This window comes from Microcebus murinus, chromosome 8 (genome assembly GCF_040939455.1).
Source record: "Microcebus murinus isolate Inina chromosome 8, M.murinus_Inina_mat1.0, whole genome shotgun sequence".
Classification (NCBI taxonomy): Eukaryota; Metazoa; Chordata; class Mammalia; order Primates; family Cheirogaleidae; genus Microcebus; species Microcebus murinus.
Window position 1 is genome coordinate 69873415 of NC_134111.1, and position 15619 is coordinate 69889033.

Genomic DNA, 15619 nt, shown 5'->3' on the forward strand with positions numbered 1-15619 from the left:
TTGAGCCTGCTCCTCTGGATTAAGGGTAGTTACGTCTCACCAGATGAGCCCTTGCCCCTTTTAAGAGGGACTTGCCACGCACGGCCTGACCGCATGTCCCTCCTTATTTCCTTCAGATTCATCTCTCAATGTGAGCCCATCTCTCCTGTAATCCTGCCACTCCACTAACCCACAACCCTCCAAATTAGAGGACAGAAGTGGGGCTACTTAAAGGTTTTGTATATTTCACTAATAAAGTAGGGAATACAATCTAGTAAATATAAACTTGCATTTTTACCTCACAAACTTTCTCAAGGGTTGGCATCCAAGAGGTGGCAAGGTGACAGTTCTGAAGAACAACCCATGTTCCATCCTTGACAGATTTTTCTAACATCTTCATTGCAATGGGCCCTTGGCCTTGACCCAGAGATAAAGAGCTAAGTTTTGATCCCCCATACCCCTGTGTACAAGAATAGTAAAGATGTTATTTCAAATCACATTTTTAGAAGAATCAATATTTTTACTATAAGAAATATTAACATTAACTATATTAAAATTTAATTATGTAGTATCCTCAAAGGTCCAAACACAGCCCTAAAAAAACTCTTATTGACTAAGAATCCTATAAATGCTTAGATTAAAAAGCAAGTCAATTCATGTAGAAACAGTTATGGCAATAAATGAGAAAAATCTGTAGAATCTTTGGTTGTTGAGGTAAAAGAGAGAGAAAAAAATTAAGACTTTTAACGTAAGGAGAAGAGGATTGACTATCTTGCAGCAACTCCTAAAAGCCCAAAGCTGAAAAGAAAACTATGAATAGAGAGAACCTGTCCTATTTCTTCCAGATCTTTGAATAAGTACACTTTAATTAATTTGGATACGGCATAAAATTAAGAGAATTAAAAAAGTAGCTGCTAATTCCCATTTAAGTTTCTTTAAAGGATTCTGTGGGGATGTTTTCCTGGAATTCAGTTCTATTTTATTATATCCTGATGCATCTGTGGCTTCTGGTTCTCCTTCTTTCTAGGGTAGATGTCACCAGACTGCCTCTTTGGAAGAGGCCTTGGGTGATGGCAGCAGTGGAACAGTAGGGTCTCGGGCCCTAGGGTCACTAGCAGGTAGAAGCGGCAGAAAGCAAAACAGAGCTAGATACTACTATTTCTGGAAAAAGTGGAGCTAGCATGTGAAGACAATGCACTGAGCAGGGCCCGCACAGGGGCCAGAGAGTAACCACATTGCATAACGTGGGGAGAGGGATGTAAAGAGGAATCAGGAAGGGCTCAAAGGGTCATCAGGTTGTGTCAATTTGCAAAGGCGAGTCTCACATAAAATTAATACTTTGAGCCACCTCCTCCACTTCCACTTTAGTCCTACCCACCACTGCTCTTCTTGGACTTTCCACAGCTCCCCTAACTGATGGCCTGCTTCCATTTTGTGCCACTCAAAGCAATTCTCCACGCTATCACTAGGGTGAGCTTTATATATTATAGGTTGGGTTATGTCACTTTTTTTTTTTTTTTTTTTTTTGAGACAGAGTCTTGCTCTATTGCCTGGGCTAGAGTGCTGTGACATCAGCCTACCTCACAGCGACCTCAGACTCCTGGGCTCAAACGATCCTCCTGCCTCAGCCTTCCGGGTAGCTGGGACTACAGGCACGTGCCACCATGCCCGGCTAATTTTTTCTATATATTTTTAGTTGTCCAGCTCATTTCTTTCTATTTTTAGTAGATATGGGTCTCACTCTTGCTCAGGCTGGTCTTGAACTCCTGACCTTGAGTGATCCTCCCGCCTTGGCCTCCCAGAGTGCTAGGATTACAGGCGTGAGCCACCATACCTGGCCTGGGTTATGTCACTTCGTTGCTTAAAACCCTACTCCATCTTCTCATCTTACTCAAAGTCCTTAAAGCAACCTACAAAGACCCTACATGATCTGGTCCCTCACATACCTCAGACCTCATCTCCTCCAGTCACAATGACCACGTTCCAACACTTCTTTAACAAATAGTAAGTGCTATGTCAGAAATCAACCCTCCAGTATATAAGAACTACACCTATGCAAAAATATATAATTTATTACTATATTTTATTAACTTAAAATATAGTTACTAAAAGATCTGGAGGAAATAGGACAAATTCATCTGTCTATTCATTGTTTTCTTTCCAGCTTTGGATTTTTAGAAGTTTCTATAAGACAGCTAATCCCTTTCATCTCCTCCTTATATTAAAAGACTTCTTAATTTTTTAAATTCCTTTTATCAATTGTTTTGGCCTAGCAAAGAGTACTTTAACCTATTAGCTAGGTGGCCTCTGAGAAGCTGCTTAACCTCTCCAAGCTGTAGTGTCACTACCTATAAAATAGAGATACCACTATTTACCTCATATAATTGCTGTAAAAATTAAAAGAGAAAATGAATATAACAAGATCTGGCAGAGTTAACAGCATATATTAAGCACCTCAGAAAAGTGGTGGTGGTGGTGGTTTTAGAAATATCAGTAGTATTACCCCAAAATGTTATTTAAAAATTTTTTTTTTTTACTCCCTCAAGTCTGGAAGAGAGCAAAATGTTATTTTAATTACACCAAAAGGGGCAGTAATCAACTCAGAAATGCCCAATCATGTTTATTACTATTTTCTTATTCTAGACTGTATGGTATAAGAACATATATGGTGAATTCATTTGGATAAGTTTTAAAGCCTAGGAATATAAATAGTAAAACATATTCTAAAATCTCGTATAGAGACTGTAATGTACAATTGTTCTGGAAAGTTCAAGAAGGTTCCCCTTTCAAGACTGAAAGAGGAGCAGGATCAGAAAAGATTCATCCTGGGGTCATTGTTCAGGCTTGAATTCATTAAATAAATTAAAACCCAAGCTCATACACTGGTGCAAATGATGATGCCTTTTCCTCAATAAAGAAAAAAGCAAATGCCCTTTAAATCCAAATTCTGGTTTTATAATTTGGAGAAGGAGCTATTTTTAATGTCACTGCTGCCATTTAAGTATCATGTTCTTGGGACTTTGGAACATCTGGACCACCAAGCTTTTCAAGGGCTTAGTAACAAATTTTTACCTTTCCCTCACTCCTTAAGAATTCAATTGCAAGCAAATATTTCTTTTAAAAACTAGCATCAGATAACCTGATCTGTTGTAAGGTACCTGGTCATCAGCAAATTTGAGAAGGGCGGCCATGGGATCCGCTCCAGGAGAGAGCACAAAAATCAGTGGCGCGCAGCAGTTACTGTCTCCAAATGCTTTGGATAAATCAAAGGGGGGTGGTTCAATGAATATACGGCCCAATTTGTTGATTATAAACTCTTGCACCATTGGAATAACCTAGAAAGGGACAAGAATATATTTGAAAGAATATTCAAAATCTTCCTAAAACCTTAAAAAGTTGAGATTCAAAAATATTTTTTTAAAAAGGGCTCTATCATTTCTCACTTTTATGGCAAAAGTAGAAAAAAAAAAAAGGGCTCTAGCTATATTTCTTTAGGTGTTCATTAGTGGTGGAGAGTCAACAGCATCACTGTTTATGTACATGCCTTTTAGATAGAAAAAATTGCAAATCACTTAAATAATAAAAGGTGGGCAGTGATTGACACCAGAATTCAAAGGCTTTTTTTCTTCCTTGGAATGAATATTTAAGACATGGTGGATGAATAAGATCAGAAACTTGAACTTTTAAGTTTTAAAGTGCTGATTATGTTCCAAAATTCCACAACTCAAATATAGAAATTTCAGTGTAAGTTATACAAAGTTTCTCACACTATCAAGAAATAATTGATGTAGTTGGGGGAAAAAGAGGAAAAGGAAAAGCTCTGTGAAAGAGAAACAAACCATATGCCCGGCAACAGGCAAAACTACATTGTATAGAATTTCTGATAGCATGCCTGAGAATTTTCTGGGGGCCTGTTTCAGAAAGAACAGAACTCTGCTTGGCGTCCCTGCTACTTGATCCTTTTAAGGCATTGATGTGGGAGTGGATATCGCTTACATCAGCATTAGAGACACATCCTTCCTTCTTTCCAATGAAAGGTCTACACCTGGCATCCTTGGGCGATGGCGCCAGCTATTCATGGCCCAGGTGCAACCCCAACAAATGATGAAAGAAGGTTTAACAAACCAGTATCCCTGCATCTGGTTTGACAAATTGTGCAAACATTTCTTCCTCTAACTATATACAACTCCTCCTTCTCAGTCTGTGTTTTTGCCTGCTCTTTCTTCATTACGCTGGCTCCCTCATCAAGGAGCTCAAAAAACTTTGAAATGTGCTCAACCTCAATTTGCCTTGTCAGTATAAAAGTAGTTGGATATGGAAAAAGAAAAGCATAATAGCAAAAGGATACGTAGATTTGAAGAAAGAGAAGAAGAAGAGAAAATTAAGTGAGACTCGAGTGTATTCTTCATTCTTACATTATTTTCTCCTGTGTCTTGTTCCGGTATTTACTTGTGATTTTCACATTGAGACTTTTTTTTTAATAGGTAAAAGCATAGATATCAGTTGATCTTTCTCCAGAAAAATAAGAGAGTTAACGTCTATGCTGAGCAAATTAATTGACAACATTGTTTAGATTTCTGACACTTAATGAAGGAGTCAAAATATTTGTTTGAAGTCGGAGGCATGGACATGTGAGACAACTGGCAATGTTTCCTGCCTGACCTTGTAAGAATTGCTGATGCACACTTGAAAAGTGAAGTTGAAAAGAAGCCCCTACATTTGACTAATACAGCACTTGACTCCTTGAAAGCATTTTTAGGCTTTCTTTGCTCTGAATTTTCTGTTTTGAATACAAGACAACCAAGCTGAATTAGCATACCATGTTAATATATTAAAATACTAAATTATTTTAAATGGCTCCTTTAGAGTGAAAATTATATATCTTTTATCTCATCCACTTGCCATGATTGAAATTTATACTTCCTTTGGCAATAAATAGCAGCTACAAATGTACATGTAGACAACATTATCAACTAAATTTGTTTAAATATTGCTATAGTTTGAGTTTGTCCCCACCCAAACTCATCTTGAAATTTAATCCTCAAAAAGGTAGTGTTAGGAGGTGGAGCCTAGTGGGAGGTGTTGGGGTCATGGCGAGGGGGCAGGGGTGGACCCTTCATGAATGGCTTAGTGCCCATCTCATGGTAGTGAGTTTTTGCTCTTGTGAGACTGGATTAGTTCTCATGGGAATGTTCCCATGGGAATGGGTTGTTAAAAAGTCAGAATGCCCCTTGAGTTTTGCTCCTTCCTATGTATCTGCTTCCCCTTCGACCTTTCGCCATGTTGTGATGTGGCACAAAAGCCCTCACCAGAAGCCAAGCAGATGTTGGCACCATGCTTCTTGTAATTTCCAGCCTGCAGAACCATGAGCTAAATAAATCTTTTTTCTTCATAAATTACCCAGCCTCTTATAGCAACACAAAATGGACTAAGACAATTATCTAACTTCAGTTTGTCTCCTAAGTATTAACTACCAAATATACTTTTTCTCCTGCTCTGAAATATATACATCTGCACAAAAATTTAAGTAATAAATACTTGCTGTCCATTTCTTAATCTCAAACTCTTGTAAATTAATTAATCCCCCATCACAGAACATTGGAAGACTACCTTAAAGTTTAAGATAAAAATCTTTGTAGATAAGAGGCTATCAAAGCTTACCAACTTTAAAAGAGAACAAGGGATATTTCAGGAAAAGAAGTAATGGAAAATATTTTTTGACTTACTCACTAAATACCTGCTTATATACAAGGATAGAACTGTGGGAATATACAACACTTCAAACTGTGCTGACAGTTCCACCAGCTTGCAATTTTTCTCGACCTGAAGCAAACTGCAGGAACAATTTGCAGGTGCCGAGTATCTCAAAGAGATGATCTCCTCTGGAGAAAGTTACAAGTATTTCTAAACTTCAATTGCATAGTCTATGGAACATCTATTTACACAAGATTTATTAGTAAAAATCATTGACATAGCATAATGCCTTTTAAAAAGTATTAATCCTGGTGTGTGAGTGTGTGTGTGTGTGTGTGTGTGTGTGTGTGTGTGTGTGTGTGTGTGTGTGACTGAGGGTGTTAGAGTGGGGAGCTAAGAGCCAGTGGAGGAATATCTGGGTCTAAATTAGGTTTTTTAATCCCTTACAACATTTTTCTAGATTAATTCAAATACGAAAAAGGTGTGGATGAGTAAGAAATAAGTGTCATGATGCAAGGATCTACCTAAAAAGGTGACTTATATATTGTCCATGCACAACAAATATCCATTGAATAAGAAAAGGGATTAAAAACTCAGGATGCTTACTTTTGTAAGGATGGGGTTATAATTACAGAAATTCCAAATAAAAATCACAGAATAATAAATTCATCTATACTTAAAGTTTCATTGCTAGATAAGGTATTTTATGTTTCAGATATTTTGAATGTTAGCAGATGTCAAGTTTCTTGCAGGAAAACAAAACATATCCTAACTGCTATCACAGGCCTGTCCCTGCCCCTCCCTTATTTTTTCCTATAGTTGGTCTTTTCTTGCTAAATTAAAAAACACTAACATAAAAATGCCACTTTTTTCATACCCTCTTTCCTCCCAAGGCTACCATCACTAATTTATAGTTTTGCAAACAAAATGAAAAGCACATGGATTTTAAGTGCATGGTTTTACTTGTAGTAAGTTTGAGTTATATGTGGCCCTGCCTTTGTGAGTGGTTCAAGCTGGCATCAGTCACTGTGCACAGGCACCTGTGGCTGGCAGGGTGGAGTGATGCTGCTGTCGTTGCACTGGAGGATCAAGATGCTCACCTGAGAGTGAATAGAGACAAACTGCAAGGTTTCATTCTTAACGTTACAGCTGAACAAAACTTGTTTGCTCCCAAGACTAAAACTGTAACTCCTGAGGTAAATGAAGTTGTGTTAGCAATCCAGTTTGCAAAGCAATAGAACTGGGCATGCCTCTGCAATCTGATTATGCCAATGTTAGTTCTGTAAAATGAAATCTGTCAGTAACAAAAATTATAAACAAATTTAGGCAACCATATTCCCAATGGCAGGAAAGAAGTTTGTCGTCTTCTATGTATGTTTTACTATTTATTACAAGTTCCAATAGGATTTATTTGAGGACAGAAAAACATATTAACTTATATTTGACAAGTTTCTTATTGAAAGCTAATTAATTTGCTGTTTATTTACAGTTCAGAAAGAGAGTACTGTGGCCAGAAGCTCTTCATTTTATAAATGGACTCAAAACATTCCACATCTTATTATTCATCCATTTGATATGTTTCTTTTGTCAATAAAACACTATACACTATTGAATCCTAAAGGAAAGTGCAAGCCCATCTCATTTTTTCTACTGGTGATTTAGTGAGAATCTTTTACATTTTTCCAAACTAGAGCATTAAAGAGCTTGGCATTTGTTGCTTCTTAGCACAGAGTAGGGCTGGTTTGGGGAGGGTGGTTTGGGAGGGGGAAAGGAGATGCTCACACCAAAAAAAAAATCATGCTGACAAAGTCTGCTGGAAACTAAAGATCAATCAATTGCTGATTTTCCTAGTGGATATGCAGATTATCTCTTGACTTAGAGATGGCATACAGTACTAGCTCAAATATAGCCCCATATAGCACCATTCTTTTCCTTGGTATGCTAATACTATTCTACTCTGGAAAACCAGTCTTTTAAAAGCGTGATAGTCATATATCATTTTATCATATACAGATTCCAAAATCATCAATTTACCAATAGAAATTAGAGTACCTGGTAACAGTAAAATTAAAGGGTTTAAAGTTGCTGGATAATATAATGGCATATGAATAATTATTTTTACATTAAGGATATGGGTGTGAAGGTGTGTAGCTAATGGTAACTAGTTAATTGTATCACTTAAGATAGACTGAGTTTAGGCCGGGCGCGGTGGCTCACGCCTGTAATCCTAGCTCTCTGGGAGGCCGAGGCGGGCGGATTGCTCGAGGTCAGGAGTTCGAAACTAGCCTGAGCAAGAGCGAGACCCCGTCTCTACTATAAATAGAAAGAAATTAATTGGCCAACTAATATATATACAAAAAATTAGCCGGGCATGGTGGTGCATGCCTGTAGTCCCAGCTACTTGGGAGGCTGAGGCAGGAGGATCACTTGAGCCCAGGAGTTTGAGGTTGCTGTGAGCTAGGCTGACGCCACGGCACTCACTCTAGCCTGGGCAACAAAGCGAGACTCTGTCTCAAAAAAAAAAAAAAAAAAAAAAAAAAAAGATAGACTGAGTTTAGCTGCAGTAGCAACCCATTTTCAAATTGCAGTGGCTAAACACAATGGAAGCTTACTTCTTGTCCCCGCAAAGTCATCCACATGCGCAATTAACTCTTTATGCTGCAGCTCAGCTATCAAGCCTGCTTATCTCACACTAACAGTTAAATGCTTCTGCCCTGACATTTCTGCTTACATTTTATTGGTCAAAGCAAGGTCTGTGGCCACAACCCTTTCCACCCCTCAACTTCAAGTGTGCACAGAAGGAGAGGAGAACCAGAAATACTGGTGAGTAACATTGTCTACAGCCAGGTGTCCTCAAACTATGGCCTGTGGGCCACATGCGGGTGTTTTTGCCCAATTGTTTTTTTACTTCAAAATAAGATATGTGCAGTGTGCATGGGAATTTGTTCATAGTTTTTTTTTAACTATAGTCCGGGCCTCCAACAGTCTGAGGGACAGTAAACTGGCCCCCTGTTTAAAAAGTTTGAGGACCCCTGATCTACATACTTGTCTATCTACCCAAGGAAAATGGAAAAATCCTAGAGGAAATTTGTAAATATATATGAAAAAATTAAAAGACAGGGTGGTAAGTTATAAGGCAGAGTAGCTGAGAGAAGTATAAAGCCATAAATTTAATCTCCATTGATGTAAAAACAGACAAAAAAGATACAAACCAAAAAACATCCCCCAAAACAAGAAATCCCCAAACAACTCAGCTTGAATATGTAGCTCCCCACCTCTCTCAAATATACTTTAAAAAGAGAATGAATGTGGAAAGTAAGATTTGATCTATTCGATAGCTTGATGTATTTTCAGATTAAAGTGTCAAATCTTTAAAAACATAAAACTGGGGAAAAGATATTTGCAGATGAAACTGCTACAATTAGGAAATGACTCATTAATCACTTTTAATTAAACAATATAAAACATGAACAGAAGCTTCTTTTTTTTCAAATATTGAAGGGGAAGGTGTGGTACATGCAGAGCCATTTTATTACAGTATAATAGTCTTTATTTAGCTTAGAAAACAAAGTGGAAAACTGAACATTTTAATAAAAGATTTGACAGGAGAAAGCCACATTAAGCAAGAGTTTGAAGCACTTCATATTCTCCCATCTTTAACACTTGAAATGAAAACTTCTGAGGCTTCACACTAAAGTTTTAATGAAGATTGATTTTTTTAAAAGTGGAGGCAGGATGTTTTATTAGGTTCATAATGAATGCTAAACAGCTGCAGTTACTTCCAGCACCTAAGAGCAGGGTAGCTATATGGCTTTCATGGGCCCTAGGCCCTTTCACCATAAAAAATATTTAAAATTGTATTTTACAATTGTCGTGGTATAAAGACAAATATAATACACACTGGATTATATTCTTTTGATTTTAAAAGAAATTAAAACATTTTCATGGGCCCCTAAAATCATCGTGGGCTCTAGGCACTGTGCCAACTGTGGCTAATGGACACTTGGGCCCGGCTAACAATGTACTGCCAAGTCAAGCAAGAATTACCTGTGTTCATTGAACAGACTACGGCTCATAGAGGAAAAGGTTCCTCTACTCTGTGGTTATCACTGACATGCATATAGATTTTTTAAAAATTTATTGCTTTCACCATCTAAGTTTTGCTTTTATTTTGGGTTGGGACGGAGGTATTGTCTTCTAGGCATAATAAATGAAACTGTGAATACAGTAGGATTTAAAATATTTATGTAAAACTTTTGAGTAGTAGCAATGGAGAACTAGGATATTTTCTCAATTTACCCCCAAATAACCTAATGTCCATATTTTTCAGAGTGTATTGACATCATTGTGAATATCGGTCAATACACTCAGGTGGATTTTTTTAATAGTATAACACAAGGCCAACCACAGTGGCTCACACCTGTAATCCTACAGTGGGAGGCCAAGGTCGAAGGATCACTTAAGACCAGGAGTTTAAGACCAGCCTGGGCAACATAGTGAGATCCTGCCTCTACAAAAACATCAAAAAATTAGCCTGGCTTTGTGACCTGCACCTGTAGCCCAGCTACTTGGGAGGCTGAGGCAGGAGGATCACTTGTGCTCAGGAATTTGAGGCTGCAGTGAGCTATGATAGCACCACTGCTCTTCAGCCTGGGCAACAGAGTGAAACTGTCAAAAAAAAAAAAAGATTATAATACCAATGAGGATATTGATGAGTACTGAAATTTGCTGATGTAACAGGTCTGCTGATTTGTTGGTTTTACAATTTATTATCTAAAAAGTTAAAAGTAACAATATTGGTATTTTCCTTTGTTGTCAAAAACAATGAATGTCTTTAAAACAATATTCCACTTGGTTTCCAAATTCCAACCAAGAGCTATATATAAGGACAGTATTCAAAGAGTCCAGAGAGTCTAGTTTCTCAGCTTGATGTTAACACCATTAACTAATTTCACAAAAGTGGTAAGAATAAAAATGAGACTATAGTATGTAAAGGGAGTAGATTGTGAGGAATGGGAGACATAAATTAAAACAATAATCACAAAACAAAACTCTAAAATGTAATCTGATTAGTTACTAATTTAGAATGGTTTTAATAAACGTACAAGCTTTTGGGGAAATGGCTGCATTAGAAGGAAGGGGCTTTATTTCTTGCAGGCTTCTCAACTTCCCATGAGTACATAAGTGTGGGGAAGTAGTTGAGGCAGGCCCATGAGGAGATCAGCTGCTTCTCCCCATGTAGCCAAGTCCCTAAGATAGGGATCACCACAGAGGATAAGGAAATTGATAGGAAAGAGAGAGAATAAAAGAATACACAGAGACTAAGTTATAGTTTATAGTTTTATATAAAAATATCAGATATAACAGCAGGATTACTCAGGAGACTGGACATATCCCTATGAACATCCAGCAATATGGTTAGATTCATACAGGTTTTTATAATCACAGATATCAATTACCAGTTGTCAGGGTAACATATTTGCATATCAAGGAATGCAGTTGCTAGGGGAGACAGGTAGTGGGTTAGGGTCAAAAGTCCTCTCAAGGGGCTTCTAATCTATCTAGGTGAACAAACAGGTACAAAGTCTTTTAGGGACTAACTTCTAAGTTGTAAGAGGTAGCTGTCAATTAACAAAGGTATAACAAAATAGGTATAGTGACTCTGTATTTCTTTGATTAGTTATTGTGGTCTTAAAGGTAGACTGACAGGCGAGAACAGGAAACCCATTTCTATAAAACAGGTTGTTTATAACCACAGGGGCACATCTCTGGGCAAAGGTCACTCATTGTCTCCAGCTCCCATCCTGTGGGCCATATTTGCCTTGCCTTGTCTTTCAAGCTCAGGGAAGCTCACAGATTTTGAGATACCAGGAAGCCTTCCTAGAAAACATCCCTACCAAAGAGCTGAGAGCTCTCCCATGATAGCATCCTCTAATAAGTGAACCATTGAGTCTACACATTCTTTCAGGGCAAAACCCTGCAAACTCCTGTTTCTATTTTTAATATAGCAATATTGGGTTATACAATAAAATAATGACCTTATGAGCCACATTTAATTGATTCCTCAATCATATTTCTCAACATCTAAGGAAGCACATGTTGGGCTGGACTATGCAGAGAGGAGGGTCTGGAATCATTGAGCTGCTTTCAAAGCCCACATTTACCTTGTCTGGCCTCAGACAACGAATAATAAGCATCCTTTGAAACTCATTTGCTTTATCTTCCCACACTTCAGGGAAAACTTCATGGTGTGGTTCCTAAAATGACAGTGTATATAATTCAGTGTTATTTTGGAGATTATTTCCAGAAAGAACAGTATTTTGACTTATAAATCAATTTTTAGAGAAAACATATAACTAAATGAAATAAAAAATGCTTGTAAAATTTTATTAGTGTAAAGTTGGGACAAATTATGAAGTAATGAGAAGAAAATTTAAAACACATTAAAGTTATAAAAACTAGGACATGAACTAAGCAGGTTAATGTCAATATGAACACTAATTAAACGACAAAAAAAATTCTTACTATGAAAAAAGCAAACATGCATATATGACTATTTTTTCATTATTTCTCCACACACATACCCACTTCTCTCATCATCTACTTATAAAAACAAATATTTATTTATTATAAAGAAATAGGAAAGGTATTATAGTGAAATTTATTGTTACATCTTGTTTTGAACACTTTTTAAAATCTTTTTTATAAAGGGAGATTTGAGAATGTGTATAAGTAAAGAAGAATACAACAGAGAGAGATCCATTAAAATATATACAACAAGAGAGGCATCAATATCCCAGGAGGATGAGTAACCTTGAAAAAAAGGGGCCTGAAGTGAAACTTCAGGGAAAGCTGTGTGGTATCCCAAATCAGAAATATCTATGCTTCATTGTAGTGAATACAATTTTGATTTTAAATTAAAATGAAGTACTCACAAAAACATATTTGTATCTAGGAAACATTTTTATTACTAACAAGGAGAAATCCAAAGAGATCTCTTCCAAATATTTGAATTCATGTGAAGACACAATCTCACTATCACATATAAGTAGATAATCTAATAAAATATGTTAACCAAATAAAAAAATGCTCATTTTTTTCTCTCTTCCTCTAACCTCCAAACAGAGCTCTTGCATAAAAAACCCAAAGAGAGCAAAATGTCAAGAGAGTAGAAACAAAGGAATAGGAAAAATTAACTAGGAATTAGAAAAATACAAGCTCTTGTACTAAAGAAAAAATTTGAGGGAAAACAGCAATTGCTATATATCCCAGAAGGGAAACTATGAGTATTATGTTATGTGTCAATTATAATAGTGTCCAGTTAGCAAGGCAATGTCTCATGAAAATTGTTTCAGAACTATTGTACTAGCTTTTTCCTTTCCTCAAATGACAAAAATATTTATTAGCTTGTATCCTTTATTAGTTTGTATCCTGTTTTGATTTCAAAAAATCAAAACAACAGCTCTTTTGTAAAATTTTAACTCATCTACTATTAGGATTACCAAATCTAAATTGACAATGAATAAAAGCTGGCACAGAAATTCAACAAGAATATTTTTAAGGACCATGTAGCTTTTTTGCATCTTAATAGATTTCAAGGAGTTTGAATAGGAGTCCAAATAGGACCACTGACTTAATGATAACATAAATCAAAATTTGTGCTTTAACATCTGACCAGTTGTTTAAAGCTCATTTAAATCTTGCTTTTATGCAAAGATATCAAAAGTAAATTATTTAATATTATTTCCTCCATTTAAAAACTTTGGAATAAGAGTTAAAACATACCAAACTATCATAAACTTTTTTCCATCCATCCTTTAAGTGCATAAACTCCTTGCGAATGGTTTTGAAGGAAGGCAATTCATCTAATCGACAAATTTCATCCCAAGATTTTTGAGGAAGCCATGTACAAGGGTTGGCATGAGGGTTATCCAGCCCAATGCCACCAGTCAGCAGAAATCTCCATTCAGCTTTATTAATCTTTGGAAAACAAGGCAGCATGAAGAGTCAGAAATGATTTCATCATAAACTAGTTACGTTTACAACCATTTAAAAAGAGTTGATTGTGGATTTGCAGCAAGTTTCATATATGGTCTCTATGAAATTCTATGGATTTGCAAGTTTCATGTATGGTCTCTATGAAATTCTATAGCTACTGATAAAATAAGAAACCAACGTGCCCATTGTAACCAGTTTTCAAAATAGTTCCATTTTAAATAGCTACTTTTTGATAATTTTCCTCCAGAAATACTAGTCTAACCAAATATATTCTATTTAGTTTTCCAAAATGACTGCTTAGAGTCCTATTGGCTCTAGAAACTGTAGAACGACAGAAATCCATCAATCTGCCACGTTTTCAATTATATTACATAAGGTATGAGTCACTGCTTTAAGACTTTGGCAAAAAATACAAAAATAAAGCCTTAACTTCTTCAGAATTCAACCAACACTTCACCATATGAAATCAGTAAATCTTAAACACATAAGTGTGTATAAAATAGTGACTTGATAGAACACTTTTTTGTTTCTAAAGTGTTGTCTATATTTTAAATGAATAGATTTAAAAGATAGCAAAAATTTATGTAAGATATTAAGACCAAATGGTTAGATTTGACTACCTTACACAAGTTTTTAAAAACATTATAGTTTATATGTGGTGTAAATATATCAATATTCAATATATATCAATATCAATATTTAGTAAATTTATATGCATACTTATATGAGATTCTAATAAACTTATTTACTTTAAAATAAAACATACAAAAGTTTAATAGTAACATAATGAACTCTGTGCTTAATTTATATTTTGCCTCTGAAATTCAGTCTCACATCTTGCCTTAACTATAATGATTAGTATTATTTTTTCATTATTTACAACCGTTTAAAATATATTCCCATACAAATTAGTAAATTAATGAAACAGTGTTAATGTTATGACATTTTTCCTTACAAACAAAAAGAGTACTGACCGCACGCTCATGAAGCAGTATATTTATAGTTAGACAAAAGGAAAAGAGCAGCTTATCCTTTTCAAACAGTGACCGACAGACATTAACATAGAGTGAATAAGTAAAGTGGTCCTTGAGAATTTGAAGCCTAAGGGTCAACAGGAAAAAAAAGTAAATAAATAAAAATGTATTATACTTTAAAGAAAATGCTCTTAAGAAAACCCATTACAAACCATTTAGATGTATGTTCTCTTAATAAACTTTCTTCTCTGGTCAATTAGCCTCAAAACAATCAAGGATCCTCATTAACTGGGTGCACTAATTTGAGAGCTACACAATGTAGAAACACTTCAGTAGAATTGCATTTTACTGTTGAATGATTTTTTTAAAAAAACTTAATCTTCCTTTTGGAAAAAAGTGCATGGTATTATATTAATTTATTAGATTAAAAGGCCTGTAGAATATTTTAAACTACAAAGCATTTCTGGGGGTAAAATTTTACCTCTTTATAAATACTTCCAAATGTTTTATATTATGTATTAAACGAACAAACTAAAATTAATAGCTTCTTTATTAAATTAACATAGTTTAGTATTGTGCTACTCTGCTCATAAATCCATAAAAGCTGGAGAATCACAAAATTTGATAAACTGCATTTTTATTTGCTGTAGAGACAAAACATGAAAATAGTAATAATCACAATATTTCCAGCTAACAGCTTTCTAGTAAGGGCTAACATGTGATCTGTGTCCATAATAATTCTTAACATCAATATAAGACTTTAGACCAGGCACAGTGGCTCCCGCCTGTAATCCTAGCACTCTGGGAGGCCGAGGCAGGAGGATTGCTTGAGCTCAGGAGTTCAAGACCAGCCTAAGCAAGAGTGAGACCCTGTCTCTACTATAAATAGAAAGAAATTAGCCAAAACAAACTAAAAATAGAAGAAATTAGCTGGGCATGGTGGCGTGTGCATGTAGTCCCAGCTAACTGGGAGG

General features: G+C 35.9%; 1 protein-coding gene across 1 annotated transcript in view; it reads right to left on the reverse strand.

Annotated features, from left to right (window-relative positions):
- Positions 1 to 15619, reverse strand: part of DNAH7 (dynein axonemal heavy chain 7) — a 255045-nt gene that overhangs the window by 35987 nt on the left and 203439 nt on the right. The window contains exons 50-54 of the mRNA XM_012776948.2: positions 14646 to 14772; positions 13459 to 13653; positions 11838 to 11930; positions 3138 to 3314; positions 278 to 439 (exon numbers count right to left, since the gene is read on the reverse strand). Of these exons, the coding sequence (XP_012632402.2) occupies positions 278 to 439; positions 3138 to 3314; positions 11838 to 11930; positions 13459 to 13653; positions 14646 to 14772 (754 nt within the window). The remainder of the gene's footprint in view (positions 1 to 277; positions 440 to 3137; positions 3315 to 11837; positions 11931 to 13458; positions 13654 to 14645; positions 14773 to 15619) is intronic.